General features: G+C 37.7%; 2 protein-coding genes across 4 annotated transcripts in view; both read left to right on the top strand.

Moving 5' to 3' along the window:
- Positions 1–21,036, top strand: part of LOC142352149 (uncharacterized) — a 53,897-nt gene extending 32,861 nt beyond the window's left edge. For all 3 annotated transcript variants that reach the window (XM_075404542.1, XM_075404540.1, XM_075404541.1), the window contains 2 exons: positions 16,277–16,478; positions 20,420–21,036. In XM_075404542.1, the coding sequence (XP_075260657.1) occupies positions 16,277–16,478; positions 20,420–20,701 (484 nt within the window). In that variant the 3' untranslated portion in view covers positions 20,702–21,036. The remainder of the gene's footprint in view (positions 1–16,276; positions 16,479–20,419) is intronic.
- LOC142351989 (uncharacterized) overlaps positions 1–21,514 on the top strand; it is a 379,819-nt gene that overhangs the window by 222,444 nt on the left and 135,861 nt on the right. The window lies entirely within an intron of this gene.

Raw genomic sequence — 21,514 nt, forward strand, 5'->3', positions numbered from 1 at the left:
TTCGGTTTCTCGGTAGTGGTTTTTTGTTCACATGCGGCAATTTCACTTTAATTTTTACTGTTTTTTCCATTTTTTGTATCGGATTTTTTTTTGTAAATGGTATTCCTAATCCATTCATAGTCCGTTCTAGGTCTAGTTTTCTGTTTAGTCAATGAAAATTCTTTGAATTTTACGTCAGGACTTGTCCTGCTATGTTTTTTTTTAAGATCTGTTCACACATTTTCATGATTTTTGATGTCAAATTGGAGTAGTGATTTTGGTCACACCGAAACAGGAATTGGAGCGAAAAAGCGAGTGGTTTTGCGGCGTGATATTTTTTCGCTCTAGTTTTAAAGTAGAGTGAGAAAACGGTGTTTGAACAGAAATTCGGTTTCTCGGTAGTGGTTTTTTGTTCTCATGCGGCAATTTCACGTTAATTTTTACTGTTTTTTCGATTTTTTGGATCGGATTTTTTTGTAAATGGTTTTCCCAATCCATTCATAGTCCGTTCTAGGTCTAGTTTTCTGTTTAGTCAATGAAAATTCTTTGAATTGTACGTCAGGACTTGTCCTGCTATGTTTTTTTTAAGATCTGTTCACACATTTTCATGATTTTTGAAGTCAAATTGGAGTAGTGATTTTGGTCACGCCGAAACAGGAAATGGAGCGAAAAAGCTAGTGGTTTGTTTGCGTGAAATTTTTTCGCTCTAATTTTAAAGTAGAGTGAGAAAACGGTGTTTGAACAAAAATTCGGTTTCTCGGTAGTGGTTTTTTGTTCACATGCGGCAATTTCACTTTAATTTTTACTGTTTTTTCGATTTTTTGGATCGGATTTTTTGAAAATGGTTTTCCCAATCCATTCATAGTCCGTTCTAGGTCTAGTTTTTGGTTTAGTCAATGAAAATTTTTTGAATTGTACGTCAGGACTTGTCCTGCTATGTTTTTTTTAAGATCTGTTCATACATTTTCATGATTTTTGAAGTCAAATTGGAGTAGTGATTTTGGTCACGCCGAAACAGGAAATGGAGCGAAAAAGCGAGTGGTTTGGCGGCGTGAAATTTTTTTTGCTCTAATTTTAAAGTAGAGTGAGAAAACGGTGTCTGAACAAAAATTCGGTTTCTCGGTAGTGGTTTTTTGTTCACATGCGGCAATTTCACTTTAATTTTTACTGTTTTTTCCATTTTTTGTATCGGATTTTTTTTTGTAAATGGTATTCCTAATCCATTCATAGTCCGTTCTAGGTCTAGTTTTCTGTTTAGTCAATGAAAATTCTTTGAATTTTACGTCAGGACTTGTCCTGCTATGTTTTTTTTTAAGATCTGTTCACACATTTTCATGATTTTTGATGTCAAATTGGAGTAGTGATTTTGGTCACACCGAAACAGGAATTGGAGCGAAAAAGCGAGTGGTTTTGCGGCGTGATATTTTTTCGCTCTAGTTTTAAAGTAGAGTGAGAAAACGGTGTTTGAACAGAAATTCGGTTTCTCGGTAGTGGTTTTTTGTTCTCATGCGGCAATTTCACGTTAATTTTTACTGTTTTTTCGATTTTTTGGATCGGATTTTTTTGTAAATGGTTTTCCCAATCCATTCATAGTCCGTTCTAGGTCTAGTTTTCTGTTTAGTCAATGAAAATTCTTCTAATTGTACGTCAGGACTTGTCCTGCTATGTTTTTTATTAAGATCTGTTCACACATTTTCATGATTTTTGAAGTCAAATAGGAGTAGTGATTTTGGTCACGCCGAAACAGGAAATGGAGCGAAAAAGCGAGTGGTTTTGCGGCGTGAAATTTTTTCGCTCTAATTTTAAAGTAGAGTGATACAATGGTGTTTGAACAAAAATTCGCTTTCTCGCTAGTGGTTTTTTGTTCACATGCGGCAATTTCACTTTGATTTTTACTGTTTTTTCGATTTTTTGGATCGGATTTTTTGGTAAATGGTTTTCCCAATTCATTCATAGTCCGTTTTAGGTCTAGTTTTCTGTTTAGTCAATGAAAATTCTTCTAATTGTACGTCAGGACTTGTCCTGCTATGTTTTTTTTAAGATCTGTTCACACATTTTCATGATCTTTGATGTCAAATTGGAGAAGTGATTTTGGTCACGCCGTAACAGGAATTGGAGCGAAAAAGCGAGTGGTTTTGCGGCGTGATATTTTTTCGCTCTAGTTTTAAAGTAGAGTGAGAAAACGGTGTTTGAACAAAAATTCGATTTCTCGGTAGTGGTTTTTTGTTCACATGCGGCAATTTCAGTTTAATTTTTACTGTTTTTTCGATTTTTTGGATCGGATTTTTTGTAAATGGTTTTCCCAATCCATTCATAGTCCGTTTTAGGTCTAGTTTTTGGTTTAGTCAATGAAAATTCTTTGAATTGTACGTCAGGACTTGTCCTGCTGTTTTTTTTAAGATCTGTTCACACATTTTCATGATTTTTGAAGTCAAATTGGAGTTGTGATTTTGGTCACGCGGAAACAGGAAATGGAGCGAAAAAGCGAGTGTTTTTGCGGCATGAAATTTTTTCGCTCTAATTTTAAAGTAGAGTGAGATAACGGTGTTTGAACAAAAATTCGGTTTCTCGGTAGTGGTTTTTTGTTCACATGCGGCAATTTCACTTTAATTTTTACTGTTTTTTCGATTTTTTGTATCGGATTTTTTGTAAAGGGTTTTCCCAATTCATTCATAGTCCGTTCTAGGTCTAGTTTTTGGTTTAGTCAATGAAAATTTTTTGAATTGTACGTCAGGACTTGTCCTGCTATGTTTTTTTTTAAGATCTGTTCATACATTTTCATGATTTTTGAAGTCAAATTGGAGTAGTGATTTTGGTCACGCCGAAACAGGAAATGGAGCGAAAAAGCGAGTGGTTTGGCGGCGTGAAATTTTTTTGCTCTAATTTTAAAGTAGAGTGAGAAAACGGTGTCTGAACAAAAATTCGGTTTCTCGGTAGTGGTTTTTTGTTCACATGCGGCAATTTCACTTTAATTTTTACTGTTTTTTCGATTTTTTGTATCGGATTTTTTGAAAATGGTTTTCCCAATCCATTCATAGTCCGTTCTAGGTCTAGTTTTTGGTTTAGTCAATGAAAATTTTTTGAATTGTACGTCAGGACTTGTCCTGCTATGTTTTTTTTTAAGATCTGTTCATACATTTTCATGATTTTTGAAGTCAAATTGGAGTAGTGATTTTGGTCACGCCGAAACAGGAAATGGAGCGAAAAAGCGAGTGGTTTGGCGGCGTGAAATTTTTTTTGCTCTAATTTTAAAGTAGAGTGAGAAAACGGTGTCTGAACAAAAATTCGGTTTCTCGGTAGTGGTTTTTTGTTCACATGCGGCAGTTTCACTTTAATTTTTACTGTTTTTTCCATTTTTTGGATCGGATTTTTTTTTGTAAATGGTATTCCTAATCCATTCATAGTCCGTTCTAGGTCTAGTTTTCTGTTTAGTCAATGAAAATTCTTTGAATTTTACGTCAGGACTTGTCCTGCTATGTTTTTTTTTAAGATCTGTTCACACATTTTCATGATTTTTGATGTCAAATTGGAGTAGTGATTTTGGTCACGCCGAAACAGGAATTGGAGCGAAAAAGCGAGTGGTTTTGCGGCGTGATATTTTTTCGCTCTAGTTTTAAAGTAGAGTGAGAAAACGGTGTTTGAACAGAAATTCGGTTTCTCGGTAGTGGTTTTTTGTTCTCATGCGGCAATTTCACGTTAATTTTTACTGTTTTTTCGATTTTTTGGATCGGATTTTTTTGTAAATGGTTTTCCCAATCCATTCATAGTCCGTTCTAGGTCTAGTTTTCTGTTTAGTCAATGAAAATTCTTCTAATTGTACGTCAGGACTTGTCCTGCTATGTTTTTTATTAAGATCTGTTCACACATTTTCATGATTTTTGAAGTCAAATAGGAGTAGTGATTTTGGTCACGCCGAAACAGGAGATGGAGCGAAAAAGCGAGTGGTTTTGCGGCGTGAAATTTTTTCGCTCTAATTTTAAAGTAGAGTGATACAATGGTGTTTGAACAAAAATTCGCTTTCTCGCTAGTGGTTTTTTGTTCACATGCGGCAATTTCACTTTGATTTTTACTGTTTTTTCGATTTTTTGGATCGGATTTTTTGGTAAATGGTTTTCCCAATTCATTCATAGTCCGTTTTAGGTCTAGTTTTCTGTTTAGTCAATGAAAATTCTTCTAATTGTACGTCAGGACTTGTCCTGCTATGTTTTTTATTAAGATCTGTTCACACATTTTCATGATTTTTGAAGTCAAATAGGAGTAGTGATTTTGGTCACGCCGAAACAGGAATTGGAGCGAAAAAGCGAGTGGTTTTGCGGCGTGATATTTTTTCGCTCTAGTTTTAAAGTAGAGTGAGAAAACGGTGTTTGAACAAAAATTCGGTTTCTCGGTAGTGGTTTTTTGTTCTCATGCGGCAATTTCACGTTAATTTTTACTGTTTTTTCGATTTTTGGATCGGATTTTTTTGTAAATGGTTTTCCCAATCCATTCATAGTCCGTTCTAGGACTAGTTTTCTGTTTACTCAATGAAAATTCTTCTAATTGTACGTCAGGACTTGTCCTGCTATGTTTTTTATTAAGATCTGTTCACACATTTTCATGATTTTTGAAGTCAAATAGGAGTAGTGATTTTGGTCACGCCGAAACAGGAAATGGAGCGAAAAAGCGAGTGGTTTTGCGGCGTGAAATTTTTTCGCTCTAATTTTAAAGTAGAGTGATACAATGGTGTTTGAACAAAAATTCGCTTTCTCGCTAGTGGTTTTTTGTTCACATGCGGCAATTTCACTTTGATTTTTACTGTTTTTTCGATTTTTTGGATCGGATTTTTTGGTAAATGGTTTTCCCAATTCATTCATAGTCCGTTTTAGGTCTAGTTTTCTGTTTAGTCAGTGAAAATTCTTCTAATTGTACGTCAGGACTTGTCCTGCTATGTTTTTTTTTAAGATCTGTTCATACATTTTCATGATTTTTGAAGTCAAATTGGAGTAGTGATTTTGGTCACGCCGAAACAGGAAATGGAGCGAAAAAGCGAGTGGTTTGGCGGCGTGAAATTTTTTTTGCTCTAATTTTAAAGTAGAGTGAGAAAACGGTGTCTGAACAAAAATTCGGTTTCTCGGTAGTGGTTTTTTGTTCACATGCGGCAGTTTCACTTTAATTTTTACTGTTTTTTCCATTTTTTGGATCGGATTTTTTTTTGTAAATGGTATTCCTAATCCATTCATAGTCCGTTCTAGGTCTAGTTTTCTGTTTAGTCAATGAAAATTCTTTGAATTTTACGTCAGGACTTGTCCTGCTATGTTTTTTTTTTAAGATCTGTTCACACATTTTCATGATTTTTGATGTCAAATTGGAGTAGTGATTTTGGTCACGCCGAAACAGGAATTGGAGCGAAAAAGCGAGTGGTTTTGCGGCGTGATATTTTTTCGCTCTAGTTTTAAAGTAGAGTGAGAAAACGGTGTTTGAACAGAAATTCGGTTTCTCGGTAGTGGTTTTTTGTTCTCATGCGGCAATTTCACGTTAATTTTTACTGTTTTTTCGATTTTTTGGATCGGATTTTTTTGTAAATGGTTTTCCCAATCCATTCATAGTCCGTTCTAGGTCTAGTTTTCTGTTTAGTCAATGAAAATTCTTCTAATTGTACGTCAGGACTTGTCCTGCTATGTTTTTTATTAAGATCTGTTCACACATTTTCATGATTTTTGAAGTCAAATAGGAGTAGTGATTTTGGTCACGCCGAAACAGGAGATGGAGCGAAAAAGCGAGTGGTTTTGCGGCGTGAAATTTTTTCGCTCTAATTTTAAAGTAGAGTGATACAATGGTGTTTGAACAAAAATTCGCTTTCTCGCTAGTGGTTTTTTGTTCACATGCGGCAATTTCACTTTGATTTTTACTGTTTTTTCGATTTTTTGGATCGGATTTTTTGGTAAATGGTTTTCCCAATTCATTCATAGTCCGTTTTAGGTCTAGTTTTCTGTTTAGTCAATGAAAATTCTTCTAATTGTACGTCAGGACTTGTCCTGCTATGTTTTTTTTTAAGATCTGTTCACACATTTTCATGATCTTTGATGTCAAATTGGAGAAGTGATTTTGGTCACGCCGTAACAGGAATTGGAGCGAAAAAGCGAGTGGTTTTGCGGCGTGATATTTTTTCGCTCTAGTTTTAAAGTAGAGTGAGAAAACGGTGTTTGAACAAAAATTCGGTTTCTCGGTAGTGGTTTTTTGTTCTCATGCGGCAATTTCACGTTAATTTTTACTGTTTTTTCGATTTTTGGATCGGATTTTTTTGTAAATGGTTTTCCCAATCCATTCATAGTCCGTTCTAGGACTAGTTTTCTGTTTACTCAATGAAAATTCTTCTAATTGTACGTCAGGACTTGTCCTGCTATGTTTTTTATTAAGATCTGTTCACACATTTTCATGATTTTTGAAGTCAAATAGGAGTAGTGATTTTGGTCACGCCGAAACAGGAAATGGAGCGAAAAAGCGAGAGGTTTTGCGGCGTGAAATTTTTTCGCTCTAATTTTAAAGTAGAGTGATACAATGGTGTTTGAACAAAAATTCGCTTTCTCGCTAGTGGTTTTTTGTTCACATGCGGCAATTTCACTTTGATTTTTACTGTTTTTTCGAATTTTTTTGGATCGGGTTTTTTCTAAATGGTTTTCCCAATCCATTAATAGCTCATTCTAGGCCTAGTTTTTTGTGTGAATCAAATTTTTATTTCTGGCTAGTGGTGTTTTGTTCACATGCGGCATTTTGACACCGATTTTTTTTTAATTTTTTTTTGTCTGATTTTTTTAGGAATGTTTTTCCAATTCACTCATAGTCCGTTATAAGTCGTTTATTTTGTAGTCAATGAAAATTCTTTGAATTGTACGTCAGGACTTGTCCTGCTATGTTTTTTCGTCGAATAAAAAAATGTTTCGCTTTACCTCATTTAGCCGCTTTTTCAACATTTTGCGTGATATCTTTTTGACTTCTCTAGGCTAGTTTCTCTCTTCTCTCATTCTGCTAAAAGTGATTTTGAACATCAGTTGCTCAGCAAAGCATTTCAAAATGAACAGAGTCAGTATAAAAAATTGAAGTCAGAAGTAGAAACGGGATAAACCCATAAAGCCCAATTTTAGATGCCCGCTATTTGAACGTCGTTCCTATAAGTCTTAGTTACCATCTCTAATGCTTATTGGTATTGATAGTAGCCTCTCTCTAAGAAACAGAAGTACGTTATGTTTAACTACGAAATGCCATCAAAATAAATCGGACTTAAAAAATGTTTTTGTACAAAAATCTTTTTTTTTCAATATCTTCTATTCTTTCAATCCCATTCATGCTTATTGGAAACAACTGCGGCTTTTTTCCGGCAATCTGCCGGGTATGTTTAAAGCATTGCTTTTTTCCTCTAATGCTAAGAACTTTTAAGCTCTCTATATAAGTCTTCGTCAGGTGATCAACATGTCAATCTTTTACTTTTAATTTCTCGTGTATAAGGAAGTCGACAGAGTATGGACATATTTTGATATCGCTACTTTTATTTGGAAATTTGATGTAGAATTGTTTAATTGCTCTCAAACGAAGTTTGTAGCAATTATATTAGTCCTGTTGGTTGTTTTATGCAATTTTCCGCTTGACCGGTTTTTGGTCTGACCCATTTGCCTTTTCGTCCTCAAAAACGGGATAAACAGGTAGCGACAGGCGGGCATCAAGTTCTCGGTTCATTCCCGTTTGTGCACAGCAGTACGTTTTGCGCCCCCAATAACAGAGCACGTGCCATTCTTTCGTTGAATTATTATAAAAAGGATCTTTTCCGTTTGTGCCCCCCCCAGATTAGTAGGCGCATATTATTTGCACCCCCAGACGCACGTGCCATATTTTTACATAACGATTTACTATGTAATGGCCCATGCTCTGTAACGGGGGGCGCATAACGTACGGGGAGGGGGCACAAACGGAAAAGATCCATAAAAAATATGGCACCTGCGTCTGTGGGGTGCAAATAATATGCCCCCACTGATCTGGGGGCACAAATGGAAAAGATCCGTAAATCATTATGCAAAAATATGGGGTCTTTGCCATTTTAACCCCCCCCCATCCCCCGCTTAGCTGTCAGAAAACCTATAGCTACCTCAATCATGGTGAATATACCATAATGGGGTGCTATAATTTCACGGGAGGTTATATTGGGAAAGACCCAAAATATGGCACATGCGCCTGGGGTTTGCAATTAAAATGCACCCACTATGCTGGGGGAGGGGGGCAGAAACGGAAAAGATCCAATTTGTCATAGAGCGTTTCTGCTCACTAGACTCCAAGTATGTGATTCACAGACTGTTTTGGAGACTGATATTTATGGTGTGAAGGGCGGTTCTAAGAAGTTGACCCCCAACCCCCCCCCCCCCACTTCACTTCACGCCCCCCCCCCAAATTCACTTCACGCCCCCCCCCCACTTCACCTCACGCCCCCCCAATCCCCATCCCTGCACATCGCTCAGGCCGTAAGCGCCCCGTGTAGCCAAAGACACCTCACACCGATCCACCCTCCCATGCAGCCCCCCCCCCGATGCGCTCAACTCACGCCCCTTCAGTTAATCTAAGGCTAGCCTCACTAAACCGTGGCAAGCTACTGACGAAGCCAACCGCTCGCCGTTCGTTTGAGAGCAGTTCGCCCGACGTTTGTCGGTTATGTTCTTTGTTTTGCTTTTATCTTTCCGCAAAGCATCAAATGGCAATTTTTTTCGCCGATTCAAATGCTGCTCTTAGATCTCATTGCGATTGGGCGCTCTAACAGTCTTCTGTATATACTATAGAATATGTTATCCCGCGAGTTTATTCCGTTTACCATATGTCTGTTCGGGGCTCTATTGAGTGATTGTTCTCTATTGAACTTGTGATTGGAAACTGTATTATCCAGATGGAGTGTTCGGGAATCTTGTTCTCAAATACTATCTAATAGACTATCTAATAGAATACTATCAATTAACTCCAATTGGCTAGATGTATAAACCTTTGACTTTGAAAAAAAATTAAGTTCAACAATAAATTGTTTGGCAACGAGGCGACTGTTCTTAACAGTTTCGGTTTCGTTTCGTCTGCCATTAGCAGATATGTGAATTTGAAAGCACGATGAACTACCTGCTATTTATGCAGGCGTCAAATGAACTACACTGAACTCTCCTTTCGGAGTTACATATGTACAAATGCATTTAATGATATATGATTTTATAGTTATGAATATTAAATACTTTTAAAACTTGGTTACACCTGAGAGTTTTAGCAGATCCGGTTCAGTCCGGTATCTCATTCCCCCTCTGTTTAAAAATCTCAGTTTATGGGATTTCATTTAAAGCTTGGCTATCTTTCTCGTTGAGATCGAAATAGAGTCTGCTTGAGGTGATGAAGGCGGCGTTTTATAAATTAGGGAACTGGCTGGACTGTACACTGTCTCTGTCTGGAGTAGTTCGATGGTTTCTAGTGGGGTGGGCTTGTGTACTTCGCGTTCTGATGTATTGGCGTTGGATGCTGTTTTGGTTGGGCTTGGTTCCTTATGGGTTTGTTTGTCTGAATACTCCAATGGTTGAGTAACTCGGTCAGAATGGGATTCTTGTGTCGTATCGATAGTTTGGTTAGATGAGTTGGACGAGTCAGGGTAAATTACTTGCCGTTCCGTGTGAACGTTGTTATCCGTTTCGTTTAATGGCTGGGGATTTTGTTTCTTAGTATGAAATGAATATATCTTCTCTGTCACTTTGTCGATTTTCTTCGTAGTTACGGAGAACTGTTTGCTGGGGCCTGGGATTCTGTGCTATCTTCGAGTGTTGACGTTTCAGCTATTAGTGGCTGAGACAGGGTTCTTGGGCTGATGGAACTCGTTTCCATGAAGTCTTCCGGGTTGTTGCTAGTTATGACTTGATATGACTGCTCGTCTTGTGAATCTGTCTCGATGTTGAATACTTGTATTGATGTTGGTTGGGGCTCTGGAGTATCGAAAATTAAGATTGACCTATTAGATGTTTCTGTATCAGGTTCTGCTGATTGAGTTCTCCGCGCGGAGTTCTTTTCTTGGCTACATTTGATTGCGGCTAATTTTGATCGTTCGTTGAAATTCGATAGTGGGGTGCTTTGTTTCACTTTAGTTTTGCTTACTCCTTTTGGAGTTTTGTACGTTTTACTTTGTTGTTGTTGTTTCTGGTTCTTGGTTGCTAATTGTACGATTTTACCCCTTGACCATCTTGTTTTTGATGGAATGTTTCTGGTAGCAATAGGTCTCTTTTGGGCCTTCTTGGTTCCCTTTTTATGTTGGGTTCTTGGAAAGTGTTCTCTTTGGGGTCAGATGGCGTACGCGATGGTCCGGGTAGATCGTGAGTGTTGGAGCTGAGCTGCCTTGTACGGTGGCTTGTGAGATGCCTGTTGCTAGTGGTTTGTTTGCAAGTTTTGTGGTCCTGGCTTCTAAACAAAACTTTTGTATTTTTTCCTGATTCCTTTTATATTCCCATACAGTCTTACATGCTACCACGTGTATTAACCTTGGTTTGGGTTCTGGATTAGGCTTATTTTCGGTAGCTATAGCAATATCGCTCTTTCGAATGACTGTATTTTCCCGTAAAGGTGTATCGATGGTAATCGTATGTGGTGTATAGTTTGTTATTTACACCACATACTTACAATGTATTTCTTGGTTCTTTTGCTTTTTTAGCAATGGATTTACGCGCTATGTTTGTTTTCTTTATATATAATTGTTGTTTTGTCTCCAATTGAAAACTAAATCGGTAGGGGTTCTCTTACGTGGAAGTTTTCTGCTTAGCGTGAGATTTTCTGAGTCTTCAGAGTCTATGCGTTGGGGTGAAGCTATGGGGGGCAACGTCTTTTCTTTACTGAATATCTAATTTGTCTTCAGAGCTTCCGTCCCGTCTCCAAATTTCCTCTTGGGTTAAGGTATGGTGACGAAGGAGTTGCTTGTCTAAACAACGACTTTTCAACTTTTGGTAAATTAAATTTTATGTTGATGGTTAAGTTAACATGTTTGTTAACTCTGTATTTGGTTTTCTACCAAAGTGTGCCTCAAATGGAGTTACCCTTGTTGTTCTATTAGGGATGAGTCGTATGCTCTCTCTTTCGGTTAGGGTCCCTTTCCTTCTCGTTCTCGTTCACGTTTTATCTCTCTCTCTCTCTGCTCTCTCTCTCTCTCTCTCTCTCTCTCTCTCTCTCTTTGTTGATGTCTCACTTCAGCTGCTGTTATGTAGCTTATTGTCATCATCTCTGATCTTCATTATCAATGAGTTATAGTTGAAATGTTTTTTATCATAAATACGTAAGCTAATCTTTAGCTTAATGATCCGAACTCCAGTTGGGGACAATATCTAACACTGCTAAACCTGTCTTTATCGTTTGAATGAGCCGTTCAACCATATCTGTTCCTCGGTGGTCTGCCGGAGCAAGGATTAGTTTAATAATTCTATTTGTACAGAATATTTCAAATTCTTCTGCTTTGAAAGCGTGGGCTTGATCGCATTGTGTTCATCCGGGGATTCCGTGAATTTTACAATATTTATCTAGGTAGTCGATTGCTCTTTCAGTATCACAGTTATGGAATATATCCTTATGGGGAAAACGTGAGTCTATCTACGGTAACTAGTATGTAGTTATTTTGTGTGCTATTTTTGTAGGGGATTGGACCTGCGAAATCCATTTGGATTTCTTCATTTGATTCTTTTAATTGTGGTAGTTTCCCTCATTAATTTATCGGAATAAGAGCTTAAAGGTTTTTACCTTTCTCGGTGCAGTGTCGGCGCGCTTTCGCTTTGGATACTATCTCCGAATGGATGCGAGGCCAACATACTAGTTTTGCTAGGGCTAGCATCCCCCCTGTCCTGGGTGCTTATGATGAATTGTGTCAAGTACTAGTTGCTTGAGTTCTGTTGGAATAACTAGTTGGTTATCATATAACAAGCAAGTGGTGGGAGTAACGGATAGGTCCCGACGGATGCGAAAGTATAAGGGATTCACTTTCTTCAAGTCTTCCCGATTCTGGGTGTTTACCATGTCAATAATGACTTTTAGTTGCTTCTGTGAGGCTTCCGCAATAAATTTCTCATTAAATACTTTTGCTAAGTTTTTTCTATATAAGGGGGTTGGGTTATCTTGATAAGCAGTAAATAATTCTGCGTGTTTTGTGGAATCCAACGCGTCAAGGCCTTTGCCTTTGTTAGATGTGTACTCTGAGTACTTGAATGAGTAAGTTTTTTGATGAGCTAGGTAGCTCCATTTGGGATTTTTAAGTTTTGTTTGGGGTTCTGGGTCTTCGAATCATAGGAATGTTAATTGTTTCTTTTGATGGGTTTTGTCTTGTTGTTATGCCGACAATGTTTTCGTTGAATGAATGGGACTGAATTTCTAAATTCATAACTTTTGAATTAATTGAGTGCGAAGGATTATCTGACTGTAAGCGTGTTAAGGCAAAAAGCGTTGCTTGTTTTGCTATATAACCGCTTTGAATTAATTACGTCATTTTTGGCTTGTTTTGTGTCTGTGTGGGGATTGGTTGTGCTCATTGCTCCATTTGGAGTTAGCGCGTTGCCTAACAGAAAGAACTTATTTCTTCTATCGATTTAATGACAAAGTTTTTGTCTTCGTCCCATGGGTGAATTGCTTCTCCTGTTGGATATCTACTAAGGTAGTCTGCAAACCCCATTTTTTCCCTTGGGACATGAGAAATGAAATGGTAACAAACCATCTACCCAGCGAGTTAGTCTACTTTGATAGGTTTTGTTTCCCCTATTTTCTTAGTGCTGTAAGTAGTGCTTGATGGTCCGTTAGGAGAATGAATTCCGACCCGTATAGGTAATATTTGAAATGTTCCAGGGCCCAAACGACTGCTAATAGTTCTAATTCGTTTGTACTATTAATGTTCCTAAGTTGTGTAAAAAACGGCTGGCGAAGGCTATTGGCTTCATATATTTCTAAGTTTTTGTTCTAAACACGCCCCTAGGCCTTTTTTGCTAGCGTCACAGCGTACTCTTGTTTGTTTTGATGTGTCGAAATGTTTATTTCCTGTTGTTCGTTTTATTTGCGCTTTGATTTGATTGAATCTTCGGTGTGTTTTTCTTGCCAATCTAATTTGTTTTGGGATTTTGCGTTTGCTTTTGATAGCAGCGGTCTAAGTGGTTTGGATATTTCTGCAAGATTGAGGAGAAACTTTATAAGGTGATGCATACATCCCATGAACGATATTAGTTGTTTTATTGTTTTCGGGTTTTCTAACTTTATGATTGAATCACATTTTTGTTTTGTGGGAGTTACTATAAATCCTAACCACACAATTTGTTCTTTGGTAAATTCGCATTTTTGAAGATTTATTGCTAGGTTTTCTTCATTTAGTCTGTGCAAGGTTTTATCTAGATCTTTCTCGGGTTCTTCTAGAGTTCCTTTTGTTATTATAAGAATGTCATACAGATATGCGAGTTTTGTTTTTATATGAAATGTTATCTATAGTTTTTTGAAAAGTTGCCGGCATGTCTTTCAGTCCATAGAATCCGTTTATGAATCTGTATAGGCCTGTTGCTTTGCCACCTAGTATATTGAAATTGCAATGTTTTTTAATGTTTTCGTCTAATGGGATTTGACTATACGCATATTTCAAGTCAAGCTTAGAGAAGAAATATGGCTTGTTTTTCCTTTCGGAGATGAACACTGCTACTGAATCAATCAAATGGTCGATGCTTTGCATCTGATATCTGTTTTTGTGCATAGCATCGTTTAGCTTTTTGGAGTCGAGTGCTTTTTTTTACTGATTTGTCTTTTTTCACAATTTTAACTACAGGACTTATGAAGTGTTCATCTAATTTTACAATGTGTTTGTCTTCGATGAGTTTTTGCAATTCGTTTTCCTGTTTGTCAAGTAGGTGTAGTGGTACTCTTCGTTTTTTTATGTTGGGACGGGTTGTATTGTAGTTTGAATATGGATTTTGCAATGTGATTTTTAGAGCGTCCCAATCGCGTGCATAATTGTGGGTTTTTTTGAATTACCCATTTTGTTGTTTTTCTCCGTTTGGAATTGAGATATTAAATTAATTTTCCCACCGGCTTGTTTGTTTGCGCTGATTTGATGCCTAGTTTGGCGAATATGTCTCTCACCATAATGTTGTTTGTTCGATTGGTCACTATCAGTACTTTGCACGCTTTTACTGTCCAGGATCCTGACTTTATGTCGAGGGTTAGTACTCCTTTTATATCTATGTTGTTGTTGAAGCACGTTTATATTGTGTTTTCTGTGTAAGCACTTATTTTTGTGTTTGAGATCTCCTTTTGGAGTTGTTGCGCGATGTCTTGATTTATAATTGACCTCGGAGAGCCAGTGTCCGCTAACCACTGTAGTTTGTGTGAGCTTGTTGTGGTTTCTACCCAGAATTCTCCATTAGACTCTTTGTTAATTGCATCGTTTGTCTTCGTGATGAATTCTGTTGGGCGTATGAGGTTTATATTGGCCCAATCCTCATGGAGTTCTTTTTTGTACTGTGCGGCTTCAGCGTCTACACTTTCCTCCGTTTGATCATTTTCTGGTACATCTTGTGCTATATGTTTTACTCTTCTAATTTGTTGCGGTTTTCACTGTTGTGTAGAGTTATTCTGGGTTCCTCGTGGGGGCCGTCTCATGGCATTTTGGCTGTACACATGGAAGTTTAGTGCCCAAACTTTTTGCAAATTGTTTTGCATGGTTTTTGCAGGGCATGTTTGGAGATGAGCCATTGAGAATGTGCTCCCACATTTCCAGCAGGCCGTAAATTTTGTTTCGTATTTAACGTTGATGCTCGTGGTTTATTTTGACGAACGTATGAAACTGTGTTCCAGCTTGTATTTGCCTTCAGGTTTTCCTGTTGGTTGGCTTGCCCTCTTTCTCTGTTGATTGCGTAGTTGAGGGCTTGTTGAGGTGTACGAACTTCTGAGAGGAGTTCCATTTGGATATTGTAGCTTCTCATGTTCGATATGAATATATCTTTCACGAGATATTCTTCTAGATTTTCAAATCTACAGTGGGCTCCTACTTCTCCTAGACGACTAGAGAAAGTTTCGAGAGATTCATCTGATTGTTGCATTGCTTTATAGCACTGAAATCAATCGAATGTTGTAGTCCGTGGCCCGGTGAATGTAAGTGCTAGCTCATGGACTAGTTCATTCGTTGTACAGCGTTCAATCTTTGTGTGGGGGTTTCTTTGGTTATAAGTTCTACTGCCTTCTGATCCTAGGGAGAGGTATTTTAAGCTTTTGACCTTTAGGTCAGCTTCGTCCCATGGGATTCTGTCTATCATAGGCCCTCTTTGTTCGATCTGTTTACAATCATTTCCCCAGTCCACTTTTCTTTCTTTTCGCTGCTCTCTTTGTCTGTCTTCGTCGCCTGTTTCTCCTTCGAATGGTTCTTCATAAGTTGGAAGGGTTGGGTAGAATAATTCAGCGCTTGTCGGTTTAAGCTTTAGAAGCTTATCGACTTGTAGGTTATCTCTTGCCATTATGGCCATTTTTAATGTGCCAAACCATGTGCTCCACTCTGTAGGTGGGTTGGCCGCTGTCTCCAAAAATACTGGAACTCCGAGTGGAGTTTTTGTCCTGCTGACTGCGCCTTGTTATCCCGGTAGTTAAGTCCGTTTACCATATGTCCGTACGGGGCTCTATTGAGTGATTGTTCTCTATTGATCTCGTGATTGGAAATTGTATTATCCAGATGGCGTGCTCTGGAATCTTTTTCTCGATTACTATCTACTAGAGTTGGCTCCAATTGGCTAGATGTATGAACCTTTGACTTTGAAAAAGATTTAAGTTCAGCAATAAATTGTTTGGCAACGAGGCGACTGTTCTTCTTAACAGTTTTAGTTTCGTTTCGTCTGCCATTAGCAGATATGTGAATTTGAAAGCACGATGAACTACCTGCTATTTATGCAGGCGTCAAATGAACTACACTGAACTCTCCTTTCGGAGTTACATATGTACAAATGCATTTAATGATATAACATATGAGTTTATAGTTATGAATATTAAATACTTTTAAAACTTGGTTACACCTGACAGTTTTAGCAGATCCGGTTCAGTCCGGTATCTCTTTATAGTCTTCTATATATACTATAGAATATATCAAAAATAACTATGTGGTCTGTACTAAATCTTGATACCTTCATTTGGCTTTCTTACGCTCCCTTCCGCCCGGCAATGCTAGAATTTGCCGTCGCTAAATGAAACATCAAGGAAGCCCAGTAAATAAAGGATCGGATCAAAAGTGCTACAGGAAAAGAACTTGTCCTTAAATGACACCGATATTCAGGTACAGAGTTATCGAGTATGCAGAACAGCGTGACCGTGGCATTGTGGTGAGTACATGGGTCCCTTCAGAAGCCACTGAGGAACAGGACGATGGGAATGTGACGTGGAAGTTTTGTTTTCTATCTCATGATAATGATCATGATGATGATACTGCTTTGGTAGCTGAAGAAAGTGCACATGTTGACGAGGGCAATACGGCTGCTGTAAGTTGGCACTTCTATTTTATGACGGAATTTTGAAGGGTATTTGATTACCTATATACATGAGTACTCAATTCTGTAAAATCGAAAATAACAGTACAAACAAAAAATATAAAATTTGTATTTGAACTTGATTACAATTGTTCCGTGTAAACATCATGATCATTCATATCTTTTAAAGTTTTCTAACGTCATATTTCGTAGTTAATATTTGTTTTAATTGCGTTTTGTGGATCAAAGATTTTGTCATGGAAAGCATCCATTAACAGGCCTTGAAATGTATACTTTGTTAAGCTTGGACATTTCCATCAGTTTTTTTTCTGAAATATTTTTGGTTTAACTTGATGAAACATTTGAAATCAACCACCATTCAAAATTCTCGTTTTCTCGGAGAACTGATAATGTTTCGACTTGAAAGTTTGAAATTTGCCGAGCAGGTTGTTGAAAGAATGAATGCTGTTAAATGTTCACTCTTTTACAACAGCAACATTTGTAATAATTTGTTTCAAGTAATTTGAATTGCTCTTAAAGGTATTTTGTCGCAATTATAGTTGTCCTGTGGTTTTTTTAATTCATTTTTTTGCGTGACAATTTTTCCTCTGAGGCTTTAAACCTTTCTTTTCGTCCCGGAAAGCGGAATAAACAGGTAACGCTGAAATTGTTTTGGAGACTTAAATTATTTGTGTGAAAGGCGGTTCTTAAAGTTTGAACACACCTCCCACCACTACCCCCTCCCCACTAACCCCCACCCCATTTCACCCATCACTTCACGTCATTCCCCACCCCCACATCGTTCCATCTGACCCTCCCTCCCCGTACGCCCAGCCCCACCCCTCGCACCTTCAGGTAGGCAAAAGCTAGCCTCAGCTCGCCAATCCTTTGAGAGATTGTTTATATTTAAAACTCGAGCCAAAATTGCTGTGACTTACACGGGCCTATAATTGACTACAAAAATGAATAATGAACTGTTTTGGCTTAATTCTCTGAAAGAAGTGACAACTGAAGTCGGGGAATAATTTGAGATAAACCGGTAAAGCCCGGATCGCATTAAGTGGCTGAGCAGCTCTCTTAGAGCCTTCTGCCTTACAATTCCCTGTATTGCGATTCAACGAAACTGTTTTGAGGAGACCAGAACAGTTTCGATAACACCCCCATCCGCGGCCCCTGATACCCCACTCCGCGCCCCTGACACCCCCACCTCGCTCCACCCACCCTATTGAACACCTAATGCATAGCATCCCTATGCTCAAGTTGGCTACTACCGAAGCCAACCGCTCGCCGGTCGTTTGAGAGGAATTCACCAGACGTTAATCGGTTATTAATAGCCGCAGTCAGCCTCTCAAACGGCTATTTTTTAGGCGCTTTTTTTACAATTCAAAGAATTTGAATTGTATTGGGCGCTGTTTTTTTTTAAGATCTGTTCACACATTTTCATGATTTTTGAAGTCAAATTGGAGTAGTGATTTTGGTCACGCCGAAACAGGAAGTGGAGCGAAAAAGCGAGTGGTTTTGCGGCGTGAAATTTTTTTGCTCTAATTTTAAAGTAGGGTGAGAAAACTGTGTTTGAACAAAAATTCGCGTTCTCGCTAGTGATTTTTTTTGTTCACATGCGGCAATTTCACTCTGATTTTTACTGTTTTTCCGATTTTTTGGATCGGATTTTTTTCAAAATATTCCCAATCCATTCATAGTTTATTCTAGGCCTAGTTCTTTGTTTTAACCAAGTTTTCTCTTCTCGCTAGTGGCTTTTTTTGTTCACATGCGGCATTTTGACATTAATTCTCAGTTTTTTTTGTTAAATTTTTTGATCTGATTTTTTTTAGAAATGGTTTTTGCAATTCAATGCTAGTCCGTTCTAGGGCTAATGTATTGTTTATTCGATGAAAATTCTTTGAATTGTAGGTCAGGACTTGTCGTGCTATGTTTTTTTTTTAATTCGCTTTACCTTTTGATCACGTTTTTCCCTTTACATAAGTCACGATTTTCACGTTTGATTTTCTGACTTACCTCGCTCACTGTTTCAACTGAATGGATTCTCAATTCTTTCGCGCATTGAATTACGCAATGTAGTGAATACGGTCAATGTCAAGAGGTCGAAATCAAAAGAAACAGGATAAACCGATAAAGCCCGGTCATTAAGTCATAGCGCATTAGGTTATCAAAGTTCATTAGAGCGATTGCTAGCTGATATTAAGCTTAATACCCTTCAGTTTCGAAGCTGAAATAAGTATAGCTTTAGATTCTAACTGAAACTCGACACTGAATTAAAACAATTTTTGAAACTTAGGAAAAATGTGTCAATTACTATCTCTTCTTTTTTAATAGCCGCACAGCGATAGCTGGGCTATTATTGGCCTTCTTTTGGTTTTTACGACTCGAAAAGGAGTATTGAGATTCTACAGGTTTTTTAGCAGAAAGCAAGTTTGTTCGTGACTTGAATTTTGACTTTTTCTGTTCGAGCCTTTACCTCCGTTTTTGATTGTTGACTTCTGTTTTCGAACATTGGACTTTAACGGTAGCTTCGTTTGTAATGTATAGTAATTAGGAACTGCTTGTAATGTCCAAGGTGAAGAGGTCATTTTGAGATTTTTTGTTCCTATATAAGTCACCCCCAATTATCTGAACTACACCGCACGATCTACCGGCTATGTTTTTTTTTTAGCAGAAAGCAAGTTTGTTCATTACTTGAATTTTGACGTTGAATTTTTTGTTTTTTTTATTTTGTCGTCAAGATTCTTGTTTTGAACTTATGACGTCACAACCACTTTTTTTCATTTGTTCATGCAATTTCAACTGAAACGCGTGCGTGACGTCAATTTTCCCTCATAGTGGAGCGAGTTTTTTGTTCATTCGCGTGATTAACCTCAAAAATGACTTCCTCACTTTGAAATTGACTCTTATTTACTTTAATTAAAAGAGATAAGGTCAAGTGAATGTGTCACTCTAAATGAAGATTTTTTAACAGCAGCTGATAGAGGCAGCAATAATTTGTACAGATTCTTAATCAAAATATAACATCTTCGCCTTCAACGAAAAGACTTTATTTTGGTCTGTCTTTTTCACTGTTTTTTTGAGACTCCAGATCTACGAAGCTATTGCGGCTAATTTTTTTTTCTCTGTTTTAATCCCGATGTGCGTCTAGCGGTTCAATGGCGGCTATTTTCCGGCAATCTGCCGGCTATGTTATTTAATTGCTCTCATATGAAGTTTTTAGCAATTATATTAGTTCTGTTGGTCTTTTTAGTGCAATTTTTTGCTTGACCAAATTTTGTCTGACCCATTAGACTTTTCGTCCTCAAAAACGAGATAAACCGGTAGCGCCCCGCGGGCATTAAGTTCTCTTAGAGCCTTTCAGCTCACTAGTCTCCAAGTATGCTATTCACAGAAACTGTTTTGGAGACTTAAACGTATGGTGTGAGGGGTGGTTCTAAGAGGTTGACCCCCAACCCCCCCCCCCCCTAACAACCCCCCTCTCGCATCAGCCCCAATTTCTACTATTAGTTTCACAATTCTACCAGTAGTTTTTTTAAAAAAAAAGTATCAACAATTTCCTTTACAATTTATCGCATTCGCTATCCTAGGAAAGGAAATGATGCTATCCGCTCTTGAACCCTTTTACAGTCTTACTTTTGTCATAGAGACCCGCGCAATCAGATTTTAGTATTCAAAAAACATTTGCAAACAATGGGCCGAGAAAAATGTTATATTACCCCAAGATCCAGGAAACCTAAAGACCAACTCTACTTGCCCAATTGAGCTGGTTAGCAGTTATGTGATGCAGCATATCTGGTGGCCTCGAATACCCGATTGTGTGGGCTACACTTTTAGATTGTGTAGCATGTGATACCATTTGATTTTTACATAATTCGGACTGATTATAATTTTTGGATTCGCCAAGATTGTTCGCAGAGACATTTAACTATGCCTGTAAACTGTCTTTTCAGGACTTGACCTTCTCATCGGAGTGTTTTGTGCCACCAAACATCAGCTCTGTACAGCAAATTGGGACATCATCATTAGGAAGTTGTTATTGTGATATGATGACAGATAGTGTTGCTCTTGTCAATCCTCAAATTAGCAGATTCTGTACTTACTCGGGACCTTCTTGCTCTGATGAAATGCGTAGACATTTGGAGTGTTGCAACTTTTTTGCAGAACGCGCGAGTTATAAAGAGCACATGCATTATGATTTGGAAGGACGTATTCCATTACCAATAATGAGATAAACTTGACATGATGTAAATTAATTTATTTGATTGAAAAATTATTTTGATAAATTTACTAATTTGTTGAGCTTTTTCACTTGCCTTCTTTATTACAATATCACTTGCAATGATTGTGTAGAACATTTAATTTGATCGTTCGCCTTGACTTATAGATTTAGATTGATTTTAATGTTATGACTATAATGAATAGATTTCTTTTCACACAAAAAATTATGGATGCTTTGCTTTGATGAGCGCAAAATGTAGACCCCTTTCTCCATGGTGAAGTCGTTGAAATTTATATTTTAATGTAACATTTAATGACAAATTATTCAATATATTGGTTCTATTCGAAATGTATCGATCCTATTCCCATCCTGTTCACTGGTTGTCATATTGCGGGAGGAAAAGTTGAGAAACATTCCTGTGGTGTTGCTGGATAGGACATAATCCTAAAATGTTTACTTACATGTTTCTTTTTCAGATTTGACTTTGTAAAGGCTTGCCTTAAATTAACCAGCATTCCTAGTTAGTACTAGTAATACTATACAGTATCATGGATGAGTTTGGATTCGGAACTAGTGGTGAGACTGACGAGGTTCAGGACTTTTTAGCCCGAGAGCAGCAGCAGTTTGCTGAGCTGAACGGAGACGAGTCTGTAGTGACTAGTAATACACACCCCGACTACGATTTCGAGGTCAGTTTGTGTCGATTGACAAGCATGTTTTTTTAACGATAAATTGAATCAAGAACTGATAAAAGAGGCGCAGTTGTTATCTCATACGCACATTAAGTCATGCGATTATTCCATAGAATCAAGAAGTCTAATTCTGC

Source organism: Convolutriloba macropyga, chromosome 13, assembly GCF_964194025.1.
Source record: "Convolutriloba macropyga chromosome 13, txConMacr16.3, whole genome shotgun sequence".
Taxonomy (NCBI): Eukaryota; Metazoa; Xenacoelomorpha; order Acoela; family Convolutidae; genus Convolutriloba; species Convolutriloba macropyga.